Source organism: Phoca vitulina, unplaced genomic scaffold (assembly GCF_004348235.1).
Source record: "Phoca vitulina isolate PV1807 unplaced genomic scaffold, GSC_HSeal_1.0 scaffold14, whole genome shotgun sequence".
In the NCBI taxonomy this organism is placed as follows: Eukaryota; Metazoa; Chordata; class Mammalia; order Carnivora; family Phocidae; genus Phoca; species Phoca vitulina.
Window position 1 is genome coordinate 46,934,137 of NW_022589717.1, and position 25,517 is coordinate 46,959,653.

Consider the following 25,517-nt stretch of genomic DNA (forward strand, 5'->3'; position numbering starts at 1 on the left):
AGGTCGTGATCCTGGAGTCCCGGGATCGAGTCCCGCATCGGGCTCCCTGCTCAGCGGGGGGTCTGCTTCTCCCTCTGACCCTCCCCCCTCTCATGCTCTCTGTCTCTCATTCTCTCTCTCTCAAATAAATAAATAAAATCTTTAAAAAAAAAATAAATAAATAAATAAATAAATAAAAAAAATAAAAGTAAATCTATATCCAATTAACTTAATATGCAAGGCAATAATTCTTCAAAAATACTTATGTCAGGACACTAAATCATCAAACTGTAGCTCTGACCTTTTTGGTTAAGTGGTTATCAAGAAAATTAAGATTTTCCAAATGTTTTTTGTCATAGTAAACTATATGAATAAGACAGTAAAAACAATATAAGCCTCAGAATTTCTGAGGACTGTAACCATTATATATATGTATGTGTGTGTATACATATATATATATATATATGCATTTAGAACCCTAACAATTACAAATATATATATTCATTTAGACCAGTTTTACTCCACTTTTATTGTATAATTACTTGTATATTAAATATTTAAAAAACAGTTTTAGAATGCAGGTTCTTAAATTCTTTGGTCTAAGGACCCTAACAAGCTTTTGTTTATGTGGTTATAATCTATCAAAATTTACCTAACTAAAAATTTTAAATGAGCATTTAAAAACAGGAGAACACAAGCATACATCCCACTAACCATTTGTGTGATGGTGTTTCACATGTCATCTACTCTGCACTAATGACAGAATGAGATGGCAAAAGCAACTAATATTTTAGTATCATTATGAAAATAATTTTGAGCTCACAAACCCCTGACTGTCCTTACGAACCCCTGGACTAGAAGAACTGGCATTTTCTCAAAAAGAACAAATTTCTAAGGATGCTCCTGACTGTTCTATGTGGATTTTAAAAATACAGCAAGGTGGGTGCACTGGGTGGCTCGGTCAATTGGGTGTCCAACTCTTGATCTCAGCTCAGGTCTTGATCTCAGGATCGTGAGTTCAAGCACCACCTTGGGCTCTGTGCTGGGCATGGAGTCCACTTAAAAAAAAAAAAAGAAATATAGAATAGGGAATATAATCAATGATGTTGTGATGGCATTGTGTGGTGATAGATGACAGCCACACTTGTGGTGAGTGCAGCATAACATCTAGAGAAGTTGAAACACTAAGTTGTACACGTGAAACTAATGTAACTTTGCGTGTCAACTATAATTAAAAAAAAATTAATACTCTCTGAATGCCTCTTAAATAAATAAACAAATAAATAAGCCACCCAGCATCTTTTGATTTTTATCTGGCAGGTGATAGGAGGCTGATACTGATTTTCCACATCCAACCTTACAGTTCCATTTTAGCCTGTGACTGTTAAATCAGGTGGATCTCAAGAAGCAGGGGTGTTGATCTCTAAATAAATAAAAGTGCTAAATAAAAGCAGGTGTTTCACTGGAGAGCAGTTGAATAAATTAATTCAAGGTAAGGCAGTGTAAGTGTGTAATGAAAGCTTAAGTAGTGATTGTGAAGTTTAAAAAAACAAAATCACCATTCAAAACACAAGTGGATAATAGGAAGAAAGAAATGGATAGGAAGACAAATAGATGACAAAGAAACTAATGGTCATTGGTTGAAGGACATTGTTAAAATGTAAAGGACTTGAATATCACTTCAGTTTGTCTACACAGAGAAGTAATAAAGCCAGGAATAGAAAACAGTGCTCATGGGATAATTAGGGAACACATTAGGCAATCATAAATATACTATATTATTAAAACATGGTTAAAATAATAGGTATTTAGACATACAACAGGATCCATATGATGCAGCCTATCTTAATGGTTTTCCTGGGTGACAGATATGACTCAGAGAGAGCAATTGCAAAGTAAGTTTATTTTTTTGACCACCATTCTCACAAATTTGGCAGTGGCCTAGTTCTTCCCAGGCACCTGGATGAAAATCCACCCCATGGGGCGCCTGGGTGGCTCAGTTGGTTAAGCGACTGCCTTCGGCTCAGGTCACGATCCTGGAGTAACGGGATCGAGTCCCACATGGGGCTCCCTGCTCAGCGGGGAGTCTGCTTCTCCCTCTGACCCCCCTCCCTCTCATGCACTCTCTCTCATTCTCTCTCTCTCTAATAAATAAATAAAATCTTAAAAAAAAAAAAGAAAAAGAAAATCCACCCCATAAGTGTGGTCACTTGAAAGCAATTAGAAGTCCTAAAGTCTCACTAAGTTGCAAATCATAGGTTTGATTCTTTAGTTCAACTGTCTTTTCTACGTGAGAATCAAAAATACAGGGGGACCATGTACAAATAAGGAAGTGGGAGTTAGTCTGTTTCTTCTCCTTCCCTATACAGGCATACATTATTTTACTGTGCTTCACTTTATTCTTTACAGATACTGCCTTTTTTTTTATAAATTGAAGGTTTATGGCAACCCCGTGTCTCTGAGTCACATTTTTTTAATTCTTACAATATTTCTAACTTTTTCATTATTATTATATTTGTTATGGTGATCTGTGATCAGTGACCTTTGATGTTACTATTATAATTTTGGGGTACCATGAACCATGCCCATATGAGATGGTGAACTTTTTTTTTTTTAGAGAGAGAGATCATGTGCACACACGTGAGCTGGTAGGGAGGGGCAGAGGGAGAGGGGGAGAGAGAATTCTAAGGAGGCCCAATGCATGTCTCGATCTCATGACCCTGAGATCATGACCTGAGCCAAAACCAAGAGTCAGACACTTAACCAACTGAGCCACCCACGCGCCCCAAAGATGGTAAACTTAATAGATACTTGTATATTTCCGACTGCTCTATGGACCACCCCTCCCCCCATCAGTCTCCTTCTCCTAGGGCCTCCCTCATCCCCAAGACACAACAATATTGAAATAGGCCAACTAATAACCCTACAATGGCCTCTAAGTATTCAAATGAAAGAAAGACCGTAACATCTCTCACTTTAAACCAAAAACTAGAAATGATTAAGCTTAGCAAGGAAGACAGGTCAAAAGCCAAGATAAGCCGAAGGCTAGGCCTCTTGCACCACCCAGTTAGCTAGGTTGTGAATGCAGAGGAAGGGTCCTTGAAGGAGAAAGGTAATACTCCAGTGAACACAGTGAATGATAAGAAAGAGAAACAGCTTTATTGCTGATATGAAAAAGTTTTAGTGGTCTAAACAGAAGATTAAACCAGGCACAACATTCCCCTAAGCTAAAGCCTGATCCAGATCAAAGCCCTCACTCTCTTCAGTTCTGTGAAGGCTGGGAGAGGTGAGGAAACTGAAGAAAAGTTGGTTGGGGCGGACGCAGTTGCGTGAGGGGATTTTGCTTTCTGCCGTACTGTGGAGCAAAGCTTGTTCCTCTCCCGCTCAGCCGCGCAGGTTGAATTGACCAAAGCAATGGTTATGGAGAAGCCTAGTCCCCTGCTGGTCAGGCGGGAATTTGTGAGACAGTATTACACACTGCTGAACCAGGCCCCAGACAGGCTACACAGATTTTATGGAAAGAACTCTTCTTATGTCCATGGGGGATTGGATTCAAATGGAAAGCCAGCAGATGCGGCCTATGGACAGAAAGAGATCCATAGGAAAGTGATGTCACAAAACTTTACCAATTGTCACACTAAGATTCGCCATGTTGATGCTTATGCCGCTCTGAATGATGGTGTAGTGGTCCAGGTGATGGGGTTGCTCTCTAATAACAACCAGGCTTTGAGGAGAGTCATGCAGACATTTGTCCTTGCTCCTGAGGGCTCTGTTGCAAATAAGTTCTACGTTCACAATGATATCTTCAGATACCAAGATGAGGTCTTTGGTGGCTTTGTCACTGAGCCTCAGGAGGAATCTGAGGAAGAGGTAGAGGAACCTGAAGAAAGACAGCAGACACCTGAGGTGGTACCTGATGACTCTGGAACTTTCTATGATCAGACTGTCAGCAATGACTTAGAACATTTAGAGGAACCTGTTGCTGAACCGGAGCCAGATCCTGAACCAGAACCAGAGCAAGAACCTGTATCTGAAATCCAAGAGGAAAAGTCTGAGCCAGTATTGGAAGAAACTGCCCCTGAGGATGCTCAGAAGAGTTCTTCCCCAGCACCTACGGACATAGCTCAGACAGTACAGGAAGACTTGAGGACATTTTCTTGGGCATCTGTGACCAGTAAGAACCTTCCACCCAGTGGAGCTGTTCCAGTTACTGGGATACCACCTCATGTTGTTAAAGTACCAGCTTCACAGCCTTGTCCAGAGTCTAAGCCTGAGTCTCATATTCCACCGCAGAGGCCTCAGAGGGATCAAAGAGTGCGAGAACAGTCCCAGAGCAGACCTAGACCAATCCGTGAGGCTGGTGAGCAAAGTGATGTTGAACCCCGAAGAATTGTGAGACACCCTGATAGTCACCAACTTTTCATTGGCAATCTGCCACATGAAGTGGACAAATCGGAGCTTAAAGATATTTTTCAAAGTTATGGGAATGTGGTGGAGCTACGCATTAACAGCGGTGGGAAATTACCCAGTTTTGGTTTTGTTGTGTTTGATGATTCTGAGCCTGTTCAGAAGGTCCTTAGCAACCGGCCCATCATGTTCAGAGGTGAGGTCTGTCTGAATGTGGAAGAGAAGAAGACTCGAGCTGCCCGGGAAGGGGACCGTCGAGATAACCGCCTGCGGGGACCTGGAGGCCCTCGAGGTGGGCTGGGTGGTGGAATGAGAGGCCCTCCCCGTGGAGGCATGGTGCAGAAACCAGGATTTGGAGAGGGAAGGGGAATTGCTCCAAGGCAGTGAATTGCTCTTCAATTGATCTTCACGCAGCAGTACAAATCTCCTAGCTCCTGCAGAATGGTGAATTTCTTACACCAGCCTTTGGTATCCTGGAGTTTGATCCTAGTCTATTATAAACTGCTTAAGTTTGTACAATTTTACTTTTTTTTTTTTTTAAGATTTTATTTATTTGACAGAGAGAAAGACAGCCAGAGAGGGAACACAAGCAGGGGGAGTGGGAGAGGGAGAAGCAGGCTTCCCCGCTGAGCGGGGAGCCCGATGCGGGGCTCAATCCCAGGACCCTGGGACCATGACCTGAGCCAAAGGCAGACGCTTAACGACGGAGCCACCCAGGCGCCCCTACAATTTTACTTTTTGTGTTAATTATGTGTGCTCCCTTTCCCGCCCTTCCCTCTCCTCACCTTTTAGTCCTTCACTTCCAATTTTGTGGAATGATATTTTAGGAAAAACAGATTTTTAAAGAAGAGAAAAAGACTGAATTTCCTTGCTTTACTTTTGCATATACAGACTGGATTTTTTTTAACAGCCGTTTCCCCAAAGGAATGTGTCTTGCTTATTACTGACATTTGGTATGTTTCATTCATTGGAATATTTCTTATTTTCTATGTGTTTCAAAAGCCTATGAGAAACACAGGATTTGATAAACATTTTGAAGGCAGGAAAAATCCAAATTGTTTCTTCTTTGAGAGTCATGACTACCTTCTGGTATGTAGAAATTGCCATTGGAAAAATTGACAGTTTTGATTCTTGCTGGTATGGTTAAAAAAATAAAAGGTGTTAGTAGAGTTTTTTTTTTTTCTTTTGATACGTGATCACAAAACAATTATAAACCTGTTTTTACCATTTAAATTGTGAGAAAGGTTTTAAATGTCTAGAATGCAACTGATCTAGATTTCTTTTGAAGTAGTTTTTTCATGTTTAATTTGTATTTGCAAAAAAAAAACAAAACAAAAAAAACCCAAAAACAAAGAAACCCCAAAATCCAAATAACACAAAACCAGAGCAAAACTGTTGTGCCTTCTATTTATCTTTGATTCCAGCCTTGGCAGTTGTTTAAAGAAAAAAAAAAAAGTCTAGATTTGTTTTATCAGGTGTAGAGTATGTTGGGAATTGAAGAATCCCTCTTTCACCTGGTATGTCTTCTGTTCATTTGTTATGCCTTATTCTTAAAATTGAGTCTCAACTGGAATGCCTTTAAGGACAGATATGCTTCTATGAGAGGTCCTTTGACCTAAGTAGTCCAGCATTTGTATTGTTTTATTTCGGTAAATATTCAGAATCCTAATCATAGCCCATAAAAAGGAATATGACTTTAACATTGGACTTAGTGCTTGAGTGTCTGCCCGTTTTTTTTTTCTTTAAATCATAGCCATATGGTAAATTTTCTATTTTGTTATGGTTCTCCTTTATTGATGGGCATGCAGTGGGTGTTTCTTGGAAATGGCCAATTTTTATTAAAATATCTCTGGAAGAAAATTTAAAAAAAAGTTGGTTGGTTCATGAGGTTTAAGGAAAGAAGCCACCTCCATTACAGAAGAGTGAAAAGTGAAGCAGCAAGAGCTGATATAGAAGCTGCAGCAAGTTATCCAGAAGATCCAGCTCAGATAATTAATGAAGGTAGCTGCACTAAACAACAATTTTCTAATGCAGATGAAACAGCCTCCTATTGGAAGAAGATGCCATATAGGACTTTCCGAGTTAGAGAGGAGAAGTCAATGTCTGCCTTCAAAGCTTCAAAGGACAGGCTGACTCTGTTGTTAGGGGCTAATGCAGCTGGTGACTAAGTTGAAGCCAGGGCTCACTGACCATTCTGAAAATCCTAAGGTTTTTAAGAATTATGCTAAATCTACTCTGCTTGTGCTCTATAAATGGAACAACAAAGCTTGGATGACAACACACCTGCTTACGACATGGTTTACTAAATATTGTAAGCCCACTGTTGAGAACTACTGTCCAGAAAGAAAGATTTCTTTCAAAACTGGCTGCTGGTTGAGAGTGCGCCTGGTCACCCTAGAGCTCCAATGGAGATAAACAATGAGGTTGGTGTTATTTTCATGCCTGCTAATACAACATTCATTCTGCAGTCCATAGATCAAGAAGTAATTTCAATTTTCAAGTCTTATTACTTAAGAAATACATTTTGTAAGGCTCTAGCGCCATGATAGTGATTCCTCTGATGGATCTGGGCAAAGTAAATTGAAAACCTTCTAGAAAGGATTCACTATTCTAGATGCCATTAAGAACATTTTTGATTCATGGGAAAAGGTCAAAATATCAACATGAATAGGAATTTGGAAGAAGTTGATTCCAAACCTGATGGATGACTTTGAGGGGTTCAAAACTTCAATATTGGAAGTAATTGGAGATGTGGTAGAATGGCAAGAGAACTAGAATTAGAAGTGGAGCCTGAAGATGGAACTGGATTGCTATAATCTTATGATTAAACCTGAATGGATGAGGAGTTGCTTCTTATGGGTGAGCAAAGAAAAATGTTTTTGAGATATAATCTACTCCTGGCAGACTGTTGAAGTGACAACAAAGGATTTAGAATATTCTGTAAACTTCACTGATAAAGCAGCAGCAGAATTTGAGAGGATTAACTTCAATTTTGAAAAAGTTCTACTGTGGGTAAAATGCTATCAAACAGCATTGCATGGCATAGAGAAACTGTTCATGAAAGTAAGATTCAATGCAGCAAACTTTATTGTTGCCTTATCTTAAGAAATTGCCGCCGCCACTCCAAGCCTTCAGCAACCACCACCCTGATCAGTCAGCAATCCACAACAATGAAGCAAGACCCTCCACCGGCAAAAAGATTAGAACTCACTGAAAGCTCAGCTGAAGGCTAGCATTTTTTAGCAATAAAATATTTTTAATTAAGGGGTGTAAATTGATTTTCTTAAACATATTGTTATTGCACACAATAGACTACAGTATGGTGTAAACATAACTTTTATATGTACCAGGTAACCAAAAAATCCCTTTGAGTTGCTCTGTTGCAGTGTTCACTGTATTGTGGTCGTCTGGAACTGAACCTGAACCTACAATATCTTAGAGCTATGCCTGTACCTGAGAAGCTCCTTCCCAATATGAAAACAGATTTTTGACTCCAATAGGTGGTTTTGACTGGTTGGAATCAAACTGGTGATCCTTTGTCTTTCTGGGTTTGGCTGGTGCTTAGTTATCTCCTTCATGACATGATCCTGAGTTCCTTGGACCTCCCATGGCTGGAAACTTTCCACCTACATTCTATGACATGGGCAATTTTGTCACTATTCCAGCCAGTTGTGGCTCCTTCTATAGCCACTGAGCATCAGGAGGCCACTGGCAGCTTCCCTCAGCTGACTCTCCTCTCCCCTCTAGTCTGTCTCTGGAACAGAATCTAAGACTTCCAATTGTGGGCTTTGCATCACACATGTCCACATCTCTTCCTTTCTTTTGACAAACTCTGGAGGCTCCATTATTTGCCAAAATGCAGTCCTATGCTCTGCTGCCATCCACCCGCCCAGCCAGCTCTCAAGCTTTAGAATTCTTGAAGGTGACACAGACAAAAGTTCACTTTGTCACCCAAACTCTGTGTTTGGGGGAAAGAGAATCATGTATCACATTCTCCAGGTGGTTGGTCCTCCGGAAATTCAGTTCTCTAAAGAGGTATCTTCCTATGTAACCCCCCCCAAAAAAAGAAGGAAGTAAGGCACATAAGATAACTCATTCCAAAGCAACCTTCAAGATTCCTTCCCTAATTTCCAATTCCTGGCCTTTTCATGCCATCAATATGAATGAAAAATATAAAGTCATCTAACTAGTTTCCCCCAACTTGTTTCTTGCAAATTTTGCATGGTAATATTTGACACTTCAGCTAACACTTTATTTTAATATCCTGATGTGTATATGTAAATATACATATTAATAATGTATTATTTATATATATATATATATATATACACAAACAAGTATACAGTTTAAATAAACATACAATTAGGTAAGACTCTATATGTCATACACATGTACACATATGCATATATATATATACACACATGTAAGGTCCAGTCTATCATAGTAATTTTCACAGATGTGTGGTTTAGGAAGAGAACTGAGCTCATCTTATCAATTACCTTCTTTCAGATTCTTCAAAAAGGAAGGAAAAAGCAGAGAGTTTCTCCTAGAAATAAGTCCTCAATAAAAACAGACTAAAAGGAAAGAAGGGTCTTATGTGAAGGACTGAAATATAACATCCTCAAATCCTCACTAATTCCAAGAAAGAATATGACCAGATACTATAATCACAAGAGAAGGCCCAGCCACAAAGAGTTATATAACAATAGATTTGCCATGAACACATAAAAGGGCATTCTAAATTATGTTCCGATAGATAAGCTTAGTGCTTTGGACCAGCAATAAAATACTGATGTATTACAAAAAGAAAAAAAAAAAACTTTTAATTTATTTTTTCTTTCTCAGTAAAGATTTTGTTTTCTGAAAAAGGTAAACCAAATACTGATAGAAGCAATTGAGGCCTACAATAGATTGTAAGCATGTAAATACTCTAGATAAGTGAGTATAAGACACTTGAAACAAACTTCAAAGATTACTGAGCAAATTTACAGAAGATATCAGGGAACTTCAGTTAACATTCCATCCATAAGAATTTATCAAGAATGGAAGAAATCCTAGAAGTATAAAACAAATCAATGCAGTCCTGAAAAAAATCCACCAAACACAGGTAATTACTGATTTTAATACACGTTATTAAAATGATGGTTTTCAACCATCTTGAAAGGAAGTTGGTAACCAAAAGTTGGTAACCAAGTCAACATGGCCTCACTGACTTTATTTAGGTCTAAGTAATTTGATTTCTCCCTTAAATATGCCTGTGATTATGGCTGATAAAAAATGCAATCCAGAAATCTAGATCTGCACAAGACAAATATTTCCTAATACAGATCTTCCTCGACTTACCATGGGCTTACATCTTGATAAACTTATAGTGAGTTAAAAATATCATCAGTTAAAAAATGCATTTAATACACCTAACCTACCGAACATCATAGCTCAGCCTAGCCTGCCTCGAACGCACTCTTTTCACTTATATTAGCCTATAGTTGGGCAAAATCATCAAATACAAAGCCTATTTTATAATAAAGTATTGAATATTGCATGCGATTTATTGAATACTGCCCTGAAAGTAAAAAACAGAATGGTCATCTGGGTACAGAATGTTTGCAAATATATTGGTTGTTTACTCTGTGATCACATGGTTGACCAGGAGCTGTGGCTGACCAGCATCGCAGGAGAGGATCTACCACATATTGCTAGCCCAGGAAAAGATCAAAATTCAAAGTACGGTTTCTACTGAATACAGATTGTTTTTGCTCCATGCTAAAGTCAAAAAATTGTAAGTCAGACTATTGTAAGTCAGGGATCATCTGTATTCTTAAAAACAACATGAAGGAATGTTGAAGGATATTGATAACATAAAGGGGATTTATAACTGGTTGAGTGGCTAATGACCAAAGATACTAATTTGACTGGATGTGATTGGAAAGGAATTGCTATCATTTATTTCTTCACTGAGCATGTGCTGAATGCACTGTTGGTAGTTTCTACCTAAGGTAGGATTCCTCAATTGTCTAGTTAGTCTGAGACTCCAGAGCCAGTGTGGTTTACCTGGTGTTGCAAGTAGATACAAGGTCAGCCTACCTAACATAGGCAAACTGCTAGGGGACAACCAATTGACCTTTCCCAAAGGAACAGGCAAGGAGGTATTCCAATTTCTCCATTACCTATTACTTTGTTCCCTGCAAGAATTGTTAGCCCTGATGACATCTAGTCTTGCTTCTTATCCCTTTTAAGAGCAGGTTTTTCCCTCTGCTTTACAAGGGCATACAAAACAAATAAGAATGATTTCTAAACAAAGAGGGTTTTTTAAAATATAAACTTGAGATATTTTATGGTCTCCCTTGCTTCAGACAAGCAGTCTATCTATGGAAAGAGAGGAACCATACTTCATTTTCACAGACAATGTAACAGTCTGTTAATCCCATCTGTTTCCTGTAAGAAGGAAAAAATTGTTACATATGGGGCTCAAGGAGCCTGAGGCCTCATGGTACATGTCTCAAGATCTTTACCCAAGAAGTAGAAATTCAGCAGTGTGGTTTATGTAAGTAGGTTTTATTTTCTTTTAGAGACACCAGGGTGTCTTTTTCTCACATCTTTTATTTTATTTATTGATAACTTTTCAAAGATTGATTGAAGATGTGTTCATTGATTCAGGTTGGATAAACGGACTTTTCAGTAACTTTTCAGTCTAAGATTTCCTTGGTGGGTATTTTGTCATAGAACAGTAGCTAAGTTCGATGAGCCTAGACTTAGACCTCAGATATTCACATATCTATGAAGCAGGGTCATTACTCATGTAGACAATTAAATTCAATACAGAGAGTAATTGCTATAATTCTTGGTAGCAGACAAGCAAGCAACTGAAATTGATTCAGACTAACTTAAGGAAAAGAATAAAGAATTTGATTTCTTAGAATGCTATTGAGTTTGTCACAGAACCTTAAGAAGAATATAGCATCCAGGCTGAGAAGACAAGATCCAAGTTGCATCTGGGGCTCTCATTTACAGGAAATATGGGCAGTTTCTCTAGAGTCCTGCCACCAGGATGGACTTCTGTCCTTAGATGGCTCTTTCCAAGTTTAAATTCCTTAAAAGAAAATCTTATTGGCTGGGCTTGAGTCAGACTTCAAAACTTATCTATGATAGGGATTGGTGGCAATCAGAGTTGATAATCTGATTAGGACTTCAAGGAATGGAGGTTCCACAAAAGAAAACTATTGCTAGGTCTCTTTTCCAGAAGAAAGGACAAGGAGAAGCAAGCAGTAATAATATTTACTACAAAGAAAGTAGTTTACTGCATCTCTAGTTTGAATTTTGTATGTTAAATTAAGGTTTTAACTCTTGGATTGGGCAATGAGTTCACAGATGTTCATTTTTTATTGTGTAAATAAAGAAGAAATAAAAGATAAAAGGAGGCCATGTGTAGACCAATGATAATGTGTATGAATGAACAATTATGATTCGATACACAGTATAAACCTAAGGTACAAAAATTTTTTTAAATAAAATTTTAAAAATTTAGCAAAATTTAAAAATATTATCCTTATTATCATACAGAAAAATCCAAATGGAGCAGATATATTTTGAATATTTAAAACAACTTATTTACTTCCATTTCTGGATAGCAATATGATAAATAATCAGGTTATAAAGCAGTTAGAAAATTCTCCTGATTCAGATCTCCCCTACTACTTCCTTAAGTCACAAGTTGCAAGTTTAACTTAGCTATACTAGGTCTTCAGCTCTTTCATATAAATATTAGAATCAATTTGTCAGGGCGCCTGGGTGGCTCAGTCGTTAAGCGTCTGCCTTCGGCTCAGGTCATGATCCCAGGGTCCTGGGATCGAGCTCCGCATCGGGCTCCCTGCTCAGCGCGAAGCCTGCTTCTCCCTCTCCCACTCCCCCTGCTTGTGTTCCCTCTCTCACTGTGTCGCTCTCTGTCAAATAAAATCTTTAAAAAAAAAAAAAAAAAAAAAAGAATCAATTTGTCAGATTTAACATATGTACACACACACACACAAAACTATTGGAACTTTCATTGGGATTGTACTGAATCTATAGATCATCTTCAAGAGACTCAACATTTATGCAATTACTTAATTTTCTAACTCAAAAACATCCTCTCATCTATTCTCATTCCATCTCATCCTATTTTGTTCTACCTCTCCATTTATTAAGTAATTTTTAATATGCCTCTATTATATCTGTACTGTTCTCTGTAGAGGTCCTTGCAAAAGATCTGTTAGATTTATTCCTAGGACATTTTATAGTTTGTGTTGCCATCATAAATGGTGTCTTTTTCTTTAAATGTTTTTTTTCTAAATGTTTGTTACTTCTGTACAGACATGCAATTGGCTTTCGTGTAGTTAACTATCTTTCTAAATTCTTCCATCATTTCTCATTACTTGCCTGTATGGCCTTGGTTGTTTTATGTATACAACCAAATCATTTTCAAAGAATGACAGTATTTTCTTGTTTCAAATCCTTATGCTTTAATTAATTTATTTTTTAATTACACCGACTAGACTATAAAACAATGTTAAAGACAATAAAGCAGTGACAGATATCTTTGTCTTGTCCTGGATTTCAAAAAGAATACTGCTTACAATTTTCCATTTAGAATAATGTTTGCGAACACCAACAGGTTAAGAAAATTGGTTTATATTACAAGCTTATTTTTTATCATGATTGAGCATTGAATTTAATTGCATGCTTTTTCTACATCAGTTGAGATAATTGTATGATTTTTAGTATTTTAATCAATGTGGTGATTGAAAATGGTAGCATTTGAAAAATTAATTCATACTTTGATTCTTAGAACAAACTCGATTTGGTCACAATTTATTATCTTTTTATAAACTTTTAGATTTGTATTATAAATGTTCTGCATAGGACACTTACATAGTTTAACAATTAAAAGATTTGTAATATTTTTAAATCTCATCTCTTTGATTTTGATATCAAGATTAAATCAGTCTTTTACAATGAACTGAGAATGGTGAAGTGTGAGAATCTGATGATTGGATCTTTGAAAATGTGGAAGAACTTACTCATAAAATCATCTCTGATGGCTGTTTCATATGCAGGAGACATTTTTCAATAGTTACTAGGCTATTAGGACCTGTTGCTTCCTAAGCTATGTTTGGAAAGTTATTCTTTAAGAATTTGTCCACTTCATGACAGTGGACATCTTTGTCTTTCTCTCTGTCTGTCTCTGTTTATCTCTGTATGTCTCTGTCTCTATTTCTCTCTCTATCTCTGTCTCTCTCCATCTCTGTCTCTATCTATGTCTCTCTCTCTCTCTCTGTCTCTCATCATACCTATCTCACCTAAGGTTTATATATTTTTTTAGTCATTTAGAATCCAACTTCTGACATTGTTGATCTGGTCTATTTTTTTTTTCATTATCATTTATCTACCATTATCCACTTCCTTTCCTTAGGTTTACTTTTATTTCTTTTAAGAACTTAGAGTTGGACATTTATCTCATTGATTTTCAGCATTTCTCCTTTCCTAATATAATCATCTAAAACAATAAATTTCCACTGAAGCTCCACTTTTGCTGATCCCACAAACGTTTATATATAATATTTTCGTTTTCTTTAGTTCGAAGTGTTTTTTAAATTTCCATTATGATTTCTTCTTTGACCTATGACTTATTTTAAAATGCATGTTTTATATCTGAATATATGAAGATTTGTTGATTGATTTATAATAACTTTTAATTGATCTGAAGTCAGAGAGTATAGTGTATACAGCCCTGTTTTTCAATTTTGTTAAACCTTGACTTACGGACTAGTATAAAAACATTTTTTAATTAGGAAGATGTGTATTTTCTATTTGTCAAGAAAATCTAAAAAAATCAAGTATACAAAAGTAAGTTCTATATATGTGCAGTAGATGAAACTCGATATCTGTGCTGCTCAAAACTTCCATGTACTTGATGATTTTTTTCTCTGCTTTATTTATCAACAGCTGATAAGATTGTATTGAAATATCCCTCTATGATCATGTTATTGAAAATTTCTCCCTTTACTTTTATCAAATATTTCTATTTTTATATTTTGAGGCGATTTCATTAAACACATTTACAGTTTCTATATCTTTGTGGTAACTTGAAACTTTTATCATCAGGCAGCAAATGCCTTTTCTTAGCCTTTGACTAAGACAAATATAAAGACACCAGCAATTTTTTATGTGTGTATATGTATATTTAATATATTTTTCTATTTTTTACTTTCAATTTCTCTGTGCTTATGTTTCAGCTCTATCTCCTACACGCAGCATCTTACCAAGTTTTAGATCTGATCTGACAGTTTTTATACTTTCAAATGGCAAGTCCATTTATGCTTATTGTGATTATTGATACGTTTATATTTGTTCCTTCCATTTACCTTTTTTTCCTGCTTGATCTTTTTTTTTATTTTCACTATTTGAAACTTTTTAAAGTTGTTAGACTGCATTTTTTCCCATTCTTTCTCCCTGTTGTTTTGAATCCATGCATTTAATTTTTGTTCCTTTTATCCATGAAATAGCAGCATTATATTTGTGAATAAATAAGTGAATAAATCTAAAACCATTTTGACCTCTCTCTCAAGGAAAACAAAATCATCACTCTTTAGCTTACATACTGTTACTGTCCAATAATTCGGTTCTATCTTTTTTTAACTTCCACTATTCATTATTTCATGGAGACCTTTTTTGTTTGGACTCAGATCTTATGTTTGCCATATTGTGTTATTTGTTTACCATTTCTCTATGTATAACAAACCATCTTTCTGGGATCGTTTTTCTACTTTATAAAGTATGTTTTTTAGAGCAGGTCTGTAGATGATATAGTCTATCAGAGTTTTTTTCTACCTTATTTTTTTTGTTCCATAAGATGTCTTAATCCTTATCCTTGAAAGATTGTTTTGCTAGACTCAAACTGTAGCCTGACATCTATTTCCAGCCAATATTTTTAGGGTATGATTCTACCATCTTCAGGCTTCTAGGGTTGCTGTTGAGAAGATCCTTTCATCCAAATTGTCTTTTGGTTTTATTTTTGCTTGTGATTTTTTATTTCTCTCTGGCTATTTTTAAAACATTCAGCTCTGGCATTCTGCACTTTCACTACTATATGTCTAGGCATGGATATCTTTTTATTTGTTCTCCCTGAAATGCAATATACTCCCCAGATCTGTGGGTACATGATTTTCTTGAAATATTATAGTCATTACCTTTTAAAATCGGTTTCCTCTCCTTTCTCTCAATTATTATCCTTTGGACCTCAAAGTAGATATAGGTTTGACCTTCTCATTTTATCCTCCATGTCTTTTGATCCTTCTTTAATGATTTCCATCCCCTTATCTCTCATTGCAGCATTACAAATAAATTCTTCAGGTATGTCTTCCCATTCAGTAATTCCCTTTCAACAGTGTCTATCATAACATTTTACTTGTGTGTTAAATTTTTGCTGTCAGCAACTGTATTTTTCACTTCTTACTATTTTACTTTTTAAAAAATCTGTCTTTGCATTCCTGAAGGTTTCTTGTTGTATATTTATCTTTTTAATTGTATTCTTTATTTCCTTGAGTATTTAATACAGAACCACTGAGTATTCCCTACCTAACATTTCAACATCTGCAAATCTTCAGGGTATAAAGGCGTTTGATGGATGGTTATCTTTGTTGTGAGTTTACTGCTTCACTTCTGGGAGCCCAGTGAACTAAACTGGAGGAAGTTTTCCTTCGAAGAGAATCTCATCCTATTTCTATTAGTAGCCAGAAAGAAGACCATTTCTAATATCCTAGAAGGTTTGGAATCAGAGAGGGAAGCCACAGATTCAGTTCCTATCTCAATGCTATTCCAAGTTTCAGTATCTCTGACATGCAACTATAAGACTCCTATCTCTGGGCAATTCCACCAGCTCACAGTGTGAAGTAGCTGGCCAGCTCCCTGCTACAGGCTTCCTGCATTTTTCTCCCCACGCTGTCCAGGATCTGACTCACTGCATCTGTGGACTATATTCCAAGCTGTCCCCACCCAGGCTGATAGCCATTCCAGGCCTACATCATGTTTTTATATTTCATGGTTTGTTTCTTTGAGGACTGGTTTCTGGAGTTCCTTCTATTTTTTAGAACCATTTATGATTCATAGAGATAAGCCATCTGAGTCTTTGCTGATGTTGAGTCAGAAAATCACTCAGAGATCCTAGTTAATCATGATAATGGAAGTGGGACCAAGGTAGCATTTGATATTAGTACCTTACATTCCAATCAAAATAAAGACATATAAATTATCTCCTAATATGCCAGGTACATTGGTTGATGTAGTCAACAAATATTTATTAAGGATCTACAATGTGCTAGACACTGTTCTACACCCTTGAGATACATCAGTGAACAGCACAAATCCCTGTCTTAATAGAACTTACATTCTAATATGAGAATAGGGTAGAATTATTATCATAAATGATAATCATAATAAATACATTATGTAGTATCTGATAATAAGTTATTAGAGCTTAAAAATTAGAAAAGAGAGAGCAGGTATAGAGATTGACAATGGCTTCAATTTTATTTTTTTTTAAAGATTTTATTTATTTATTTGAGAGAGAGAGAATGAGAGAGAGCACATGAGAGGGGGAGGGTCAGAGGGAGAAGCAGACTCCCTGCCAAGCAGGGAGCCTGATGCGGGACTCGATCCAGGGACTCCAGGATCATGATCTGAGCCGAAGGCAGTCGCTTAACCAACTGAGCCACCCAGGCGCCCGTCAATGGCTTCAATTTTAAATAGAGTGGGCCTCACAGATAGGTAAGAAATGAGCAAAACATTGAGGGAGATGAGAGGTAATAGTTTGTGAAGAACATTTCAAAGAGAAGAACCTGCTAGTGCAAAGGCCCAAAGATCAGAACACGTCTGATGTGTGCTCAGGAGAGTAAAGAGGTCAGAGTGGTTGGAGCAGAGCAAGCCAGGAGGGAGAGGGGTTAGAGGTGAGGTAGAGGTATAGTTGGGCACCATATCGTAGAAAGTTTTGTGGTCCTTTTACTCTGATTGAAATGGTGAGTCATTGCAGGGCTCTGAAGAGAGATGTTGAGCCCTCACGACGCAAACAATAAAGTGACAAGAAGTGGTATGACATTTTATAAAGCCTGTTGGAATAATCTAGGCAGGAGATAGTGAAGCTGGGTGATATTTATGGAAATGATAAGAAGTGATCTGATTCTGGATATATTTTGAAGGTGGTATTTATATCCACTGCTCTGTTGAATTACCTAAAAACTTAGGGGCTGGAAACAACTACTATTTGATTAGGCTGTTAGTAGGCCTCCAAAGATTCCCTTCCAAGCTCATTCTCATGATGCTCCTGTTGTTTTTAACCTTCGATATTTCATTTATTTAAAACCAATTTTATTGCAACCAAAAGAGAGGCATTAACTGTACATAATACACATATATATATTAGATATAAATATATATTTTTAAGTTTAAGTTATAAATTTTTATGTATTATATGTATATACATTTTAGGTTTAAGTTATAGGAATAAAGTTTATTTTGGCAGATAGTGTTACAGAAAATTAAAGTTGCATATATTAGTATATACATAACTCAACATCCTTAATTTGGTATAAGTGTGACACATTTTCTTGCTTTCCTGTGTTCTGCTAAATCATCATAACCCAAACTGCTTTATTATAAAACTGATATGCTGAAATTTGGCTTTATTGCTTTCACTTATGCTCTGATTCCAAACCAAAATTTTACAAGCTTCGCCTATCTCTGGGTGCATTTCATCATCACTATCATCCCAGTATGGATCACCAGCCTCTGATAAATCTGTACCATTTTCTTCATAATCTGGAAAGAAGTCCTCCCTTTCAAGTAACTGTTGATACTTCTCTCAGTAATCTGGATCAGCTGCAGTAAAAGGAACACCATCAGATGTATAAAATGTTGGTACATTCATAACATAGTTAAGATCATTTTCAGGTGTTGCTTCTCTGTACATTGAGGTTGCATGAACTCTACCCTAACTGCTTCACAACATGGCAGCTGGCTTCCACCAGAGTCTATGACTCACAAGAGAACATGAGAAAACACCCAAGATGGAAACAATTATCTTTTTGTAGCCTAACCTCAGAAGGAACATCCTGTCACTTCTGCGTATTCGATTCATTAGTAACGTGTCGGTAATTCCAGTCCACACTCAAATGGAAGAGATTATACCATGTCATGAATACCAGGAGGTGGGGATCATTGAGGACCACCTTTGAGGCTGCCTACCACACAGATAGAACAGTACGATTTTCTGATAGGTAGGACCTGGGTTATGAGGAAAAAAAGAGCCAGAGATGACACCAAGGTTTGGGACCTGCTCTGTTGGAAGATTGTTGTCCCACCAGCCAAATTGGAGAAATCTGAGCATGAAACAGTTTCACAGGGAAAGATGGAAAGTTTAGTTTTGATATATTGAGCCTGCAATATCTATTAAATATCCAGATGCAGATGTCAAGTAAAATATATGTGTCTGGGGTTCAGGAGAGAGGTCTGAGCTGGAGATATGGGTATCATGAGCTTATTATTGGTGGTCTTTGATGGTATGAGATCACTAGGGAAGAAGATGACAGTCAAACTTAAAAATTATAGGGGCACCTGGGTGGCTCAGTCGGCTAAGCCTCTGACTCTTGATTTCGACTCAGGTCATGATTTCATAATCATGGGATTGAGTCCCACATTGGGCTCCATGCTCGGATTGGAGTCTGCTTGAGATTCTTTCTCCGCCCTCTGTCCCTCCCCCAATTCGTGTGTGCACACTCTATCTCTCTCAAAATAAGTAAATAAAATCTTTTAAAAAATTATCATGCTGCTCTTTTGGTCACATATGTTATGAATATAATCTTTTCAAGAACATAGAATTATTGTTCATATGGCTCCACATTGAGACGATAGGAATTTTCAAAATAAAATTCAAAGATGGTTCAAGTCAATTAAAAAAATTATTATGTTGTTTGGTAAACCTTGAATAACTTTTCCCTTTATTTTTTCACAGACATGTTATTTTAAATTAAAGTAAATGAGCAGTTCCAAAACCAAACAGCTTGGCTTCAGTTTCTGTTTCTACCATTTACCAGCTGAATACCCTGGAAAATGATTTAACCTGACTCTGCCTCATGTTCCTTGTCTGCAAAATGGGAAGAGTAATAATGCCCACTCATAGGGGGGATTTTGACAATAAATTAGTTAATTTATGTCAAGGACCTGGAACAGTGCCCACTACATAGTAAACCTTATGTGATTTTAGCTATTATTATTCTTTAAACTTTTCTTGATTTCCTTAACCAACCTTTAAGCTTCCTTCAAGCTTTTGGTCAAAATTCCTTCACTGGTTTCAAAACATCTAACTCTAAGCATATCATAATTTTATAGCTTCTGCGGAACAGCACAAAGCAGGTAACATTCCTCTGGAAAGTCTTCATCCAAATTTTCTTTCTTCAAGGCCAATATTCTCATATTCTTCAGCTCTTTATTCTGCAGAGAAATTTAGGGACCATCTTTTGTTAATAAATATGCCCTAGGGACCTTGTCTTCCATTCCTTCCTTTTATGTTTCACTCTGGGTGTTTTCATGCCCACATACACGTCTTCTGTCCGAGTCAAAAGAGGTGATGGTCACCTGCAATCTTCTGTCCTTCCCACCTTCTTGGCCCCCTTCCCACCTGCACTCACACTTTACAGCCCCAGACCTGCCAGGGCTCAGAGATTCTCTGAGTCCCCTGATCAAGCACACGACCAATGTTGAAAAGAGAAAGGTGGCAAAGAGCAATGGAAGTGACTCAAAAAGAAGTTACATTACACAACGCCATTTAGCAGGTCAAAAAAGTCTATTGCACATCCTCTAGTTCAGAAAGCTGCTTTCAGAAACTAATCTTTATTCTCACCAGCCTGATTTTCTGTGATCTTCCTTTAACAAACACATAACAAAGGGACCTGTAGAAGAAACCACTGAAGCTGTGTCCAGTCCCAGACTAAAACAAACAGTTCAGAGATTCCAGGCAGGTGAACTTTGTTTTTGATGTTTTATTCTCTGAAATGCCTGTGCTGTCAGCCCCTAATGGCCCCGCCCCTGGCATGGGGAAGCACATGGCCTCCACAGAGCCGAGCCCCAAGTGGTTATTTAAGACAACCTAGAGACAGTGATGACTTTATACAATGCCCTTGTTCAATGACAAAATAAAATTAAAATGAATTATGGAATTAAATGTTTAAAAATGAGACAGTAACAATTAGGAAAAAAACTGAGAAAAATCAACCAAATCATAAATGAGCAGATGGATAGATTTGATCTATACAACTTAAGAAAAAACAAATAGTAAGTGATATTGATCAGAAAAGAGATGGTTACACCAGTGTGAGGAGCAGAGCACTAATATACTTGCTATTAAAGGAGCTTTCATATTTGAATAATAAAAAATGACAAACACTAAGAAGTAAAGGAAAAGCTGGCAATTTGCAAAAGAAAATTTCAAATAACTAATAAACCTTTGAAAAGCATTAAACTTCACTCACAATTAAAGAGTGTAAATTACTTTAATAGATACATTATAACTCGTAAATTTGGTGATAATTGCTTTTCTAAGATAATTCCTATTGTTGGCAGGGTGTGAGGGGAAAGGAGCATTCTAATTCTCCATTGGGGAGTGAAAATTAGAGTAACGTTTTTGGAAAGCAATTTGGCAAAACGTAACCACATTGTCTCAGATGTCTCAAAAATGTTCTTTCATTTTGATTTGCATTTATTCATTTATCATGAGGGAATCAGAGATGTGTTAAAAAATAAGTATAAGGAATTTCATCAGTTTTATTTGTCATAGTCAAAAGTTGGAAACCACCAAATAAATGTATGAGAAAAGAGGAAATTAAAATACATTATGTCTTTCATATGCTGGGATACAAGGGGGATATTATCAATCATGTTTTCCTACCCTGTGTCAACAGGGAAATGGTATTTTGACACTCAAAAAATAAAAATACAATACCTCTAGAGTGGATATGCTGGCTAATTGAACATAATAATAATTTTAAAAGATTTAAAAAAAGAAACTTCAAGCTATTTTAACTTGATAAATTAAAATTATCCAACTCTCCCCTTCTGCTTTGTTTCTAGACTTACAAAATCTGAGTCAAATCTGTTGGGTGTTTATTTAAATTTCTTTTTGTCACTTGCTTCTAGGGAAAAAAACACTTTCAATTTGGCACATGGGACTAGTATTGGACCCATTTGATATATACATTTTGATGAAAGTTATTAAGTTGACAATTTTTATAAAAGAAAATTAAGTTTTCCCAAAATTTATTCATTGATATGAGGAGATACCTAATTTCCTCATACTAATACGGCAAGAAAAAGCAAGATTAAAAATCTATATTTATACTACAATCTCAATTGTGTTAAGTACTTATTCGGCAATCATTGAACACTCAAGAAATGCTTATTGTGCTCCCATTATATGCCAGGCAACTCATAGTCAAAGAGGATGTGCAGAATTGGGGGGGGGGATGGAACACAGACTGAAATAATGAGCTTACAATCTATAGAAAAAGAAACTCCATTAATAAACAAACGTGTAAAATAAAAGTCTGTCAAATTTTGGTAAGAGCTACAGGACAGAATAAATCAGGGAAGAAAAATGGGGCATATCATATGTGGTAGAAGGAATGTAACTGAATTTTAAATGGTTAATCAGAAAATGCTTACATGACATTTGATCAAAGACCTAATGGTCATATGATTGTGAGAGAAGGAGCCCTGTCTGGGAGAAAGCGTTGCAGGCAGACGGGACAACATGCACAAATGCCTTGGGTGAGAGTTTTCTGATATGTTCCATAAATAGCATGAAAGCCACTGTGGCTAGAGCTGAATGAATGAGGAAAAAGGAGTGTGTGCAGATCCTCTAGAGCCCCAGAGCACTTGGAAAGGAATCTTCCTTTTACTCTGGATGAGATGAGGAGCGCTTAAAAGATCCTAAGCTGAGCCAAGGCACTAAATTAGTGAGCTTGCATTTAAAGAGATCCCTCTAGCTTCTGGCTTGAATACAAATACGAGAGGCAAATTTGGATGTACAACAACAAGTGGTAACTCTACTTCTCAAGGAGAAGCAGGTTTGGAAGGGAGTTTATTTAGAGCATGTTAACGTTCAAATTTTGGCATGATTATTAGCTTTCTGGGTGGATGTATTGAGTAGGCAATTGAATATAAAGTATGCAGTTGGACTTCCAGGACAAGGTATGAGCTGCAGATGTATGTAATATTAACATCTAAATGGTATTTATGGCCATTAGCCTGGATGCATTCATTGAAGAATGAGTGGAAAAGAAGGGAGCCCAAGACTGAGCTTTTGGACAATCCTAACGTTTAGAGGTCAGGTTGATGAGGAGGAGGTAAAGAGGCAGGAGCTGTAAGGGAAGCCAAAGGAAAACCAGAGTGTGTGATGTCCTGGAAGGCAGGAGAAAAGAGTGTTTGAAGAGAAGAAAGAGATCAGCTCTGTTGAGTAAGATGAGGTCAAAGAGTGACCGTTAGTTTTAACAGTCAGTATTTTTTCACGAACATGTCTGTGTAAGTATGTAGGGTTGGGTGTGTGAGTGTTTGGATGGGGGTGTCATGAGTATATAAGGCAAAATCTTAAGAGTGGTTGGATGTGCATTATTTGTACAGTAAGGAAAAATATACTTTAAGTAAACTATAACAATCAATATAATTCATGAACAGATGTATTATAAGTTATTTTCAAAAGCTAAATAGAGGGCGCCTGGGTGGCTCAGTTGGTTGGGCGACTGCCTTCGGCTCGGGTCATGATCCTGGAGTCCCTGGATCGAGTCCCGCATCGGGCTCCCTGCTCGGCGGGGAGTCTGCTTCTCCCTCTGACCCTCCCCCCTCTCATGTGCTTGCTCTCTCTCATTCTCTCTCTCTCAAATAAATAAATAAAAAATCTTTAAAAAAAAAAAAAGCTAAATAGATTTGATAATTAATGTCAGATTATTGATTTTCCACTCTTTCCAACCACACATCTTGATACCATTTTTCTTATTAAAATAAAAAAGCTTAGTGGAAAGCGTGAAGCTTCTAGTAGTCTGAAGAAATATGAGTTCCTTTTCTCCATCCCTCCTTCATAAAATAGCCCCACAAGTTAACATAGGATTTATCTCACATAATTTCTCTGTCCCAGGGGCACCTGGGTGGCTCAGTCAGTTAAGCACAATTTCTGTGTCTGTTTCATCTATAAAATAGGATTGTTGTATGGATTAAATGTGTTACAATGTATACAGCTTTTAGAACAGTGCCTGGAACCCCATATGCATGGCGTAGGCATCACCAACACTATTCTTTGTTTAAAAGTTGTAAACAGTAAAACTTCGAAAGAGAAGCTACTGAAGTAAAGTGTCAAGACCAGAGATTTTAAAGCTGAGCATACCTGAGTATGAATCCCAGTTCCGTCGCTTGCCAGCACCAAGGCCTGGAGCACATCCCATAACCTCTGGCTCAATTTCTCTATCCGTAAAATGACTTTAAACTATCCGTTTGAGTGGTATGTTGGGATCTTTAGAGTATGCAGTACATCTATGTTTTGGGTGTTTGGGGTCTGTAATGTTCCCTTGTCTTTATTTATAAGAATTTATATTTGAAAATTTTTGGCTGTTATATGTGCATCTCAGTTACAGCTTTTTTTTTTCCCTTAGCGCAACTCTATAAGAAATTTAGTATTTCTATCTCCTGTATTATTCAAAGTTCTCCAGAAAAACCGAACTGATAAGATGTATATACACACACACACAAAGGGAGGGAGGGAGGGAGGGAGGGAGGGAGGGAGAGAGAAGGAGAGAGTGAGGGACAGAATGAGAGAAAGAGAGAGATTTTATTTTAAGGAACTGGCTCACATAATTGTGGAGGCTGACAAGTCCAAAATCTGCAGGGAAGGGTGGCAGGCTGTAGACACAGGAAAGAGGTGATGTTGCAGTTCAAATCTGAAGGCTGTCTGCTGGCAGAATTCCCTCTTGCTGGGGGAGGTCCGTCTTTCATTCTATTTAGGCCTTCAACTGATTGGATGAGGTTCACCCACTAATTATGGAGGACAGTCCGCTGTACTCAAAGTCCACCAATTTAAATGTTAATCTCTTTCAAAAGACAACATCACAGAAACATCCAGAATAATGTTTGACCACATATCTTGGTACCATGACCCAGCCAAGTTGACACATAAAGTTAACCATCACATCTCTTTTATAGGAAAGCAGTATGCTCACCAAATCATAATGGCCTCGAGCCCAAACCCAGGGATTCTGCCCAGACCCATTCCTTGTAATCAGCCACCAAGACCCATACGTGGTTCTCTTAAATGCATCTCAAATCTATCCCTAATCTCCAAGTCCATTATCATTGTCATGGTTAAACCTGTCATCATCTCTCATCTTTACTAATGCAATCGTGTCGGCTTTTTAAACTGCAGAGCTTTCTAGTTACACTCAAGTCTGTATTCCAGAAGTCAAATTGAGGGACAGAGACCATGTTTCGTTAAAATCGCCCTCACCCTCTTCCCATCTCTTTCATCTTCCTCCTGCCATCTTTCTTTCCCTGTCTCAGTTCCCTTATTTTGATCAAGTTCGTGAGCTTTGATTATCCCTTCACTCAGCTCCACAGAGGAAAAAGCTCTGCTTGGCTTTCTGTTGCAGCTCTACAAGCATGATACAGTATTTCTAAATGATAAGGTAATTCTTATTGACCTAATTGACATACAATATAATGTTTCAGGTGTAAGACATAGTGACTCAATATTTATATACATTACAAAATGATCACCATGATAAGTCTGGTTACCATCCTCACCACGCAAGGTTTTTATAATATTATTGACTATATTCTTTGTTCTGTACACTACATCCCCATGACGTATGTATTTCGCAGTTGGAAGATTGTATCTCTTAACTCCTTTGCCTGTTTAGCCCATCCCCCATCCCCGTCCCCTCTGACAACCATTAGATTGTTCTCTGTATCTACAAATCTATTTCTGTTTTTTTTCCCTTGTTCGTTTGCTTTGCTTTTTAGATTCCACATGTAAGTGAAATCATACAATATTTGATGAAATAATTTTA

The 25,517-nt window shown here is 37.2% G+C and overlaps 2 protein-coding genes across 9 annotated transcripts in view; both read left to right on the forward strand.

The window, feature by feature from the left end:
• GALNTL6 (polypeptide N-acetylgalactosaminyltransferase like 6) overlaps positions 1-25,517 on the forward strand; it is a 1,076,341-nt gene that overhangs the window by 877,482 nt on the left and 173,342 nt on the right. The gene's annotated exons all lie outside the window — the stretch shown is intronic.
• On the forward strand, positions 2,721-4,855 carry LOC116637622 (ras GTPase-activating protein-binding protein 1-like). Its single transcript, XM_032413197.1, has one exon. It carries the CDS (start codon positions 3,394-3,396, stop codon positions 4,771-4,773), a length of 1,380 nt encoding a protein of 459 aa, XP_032269088.1. The 5' UTR covers positions 2,721-3,393; the 3' UTR covers positions 4,774-4,855.

Coding starts and splice junctions, on each gene's coding strand:
- LOC116637622 (XM_032413197.1), top strand. CDS start 3,394: ATGGTTATGGAGAAGCCTAGTCCCCTGCTGGTCAGGCGGGAATTTGTG.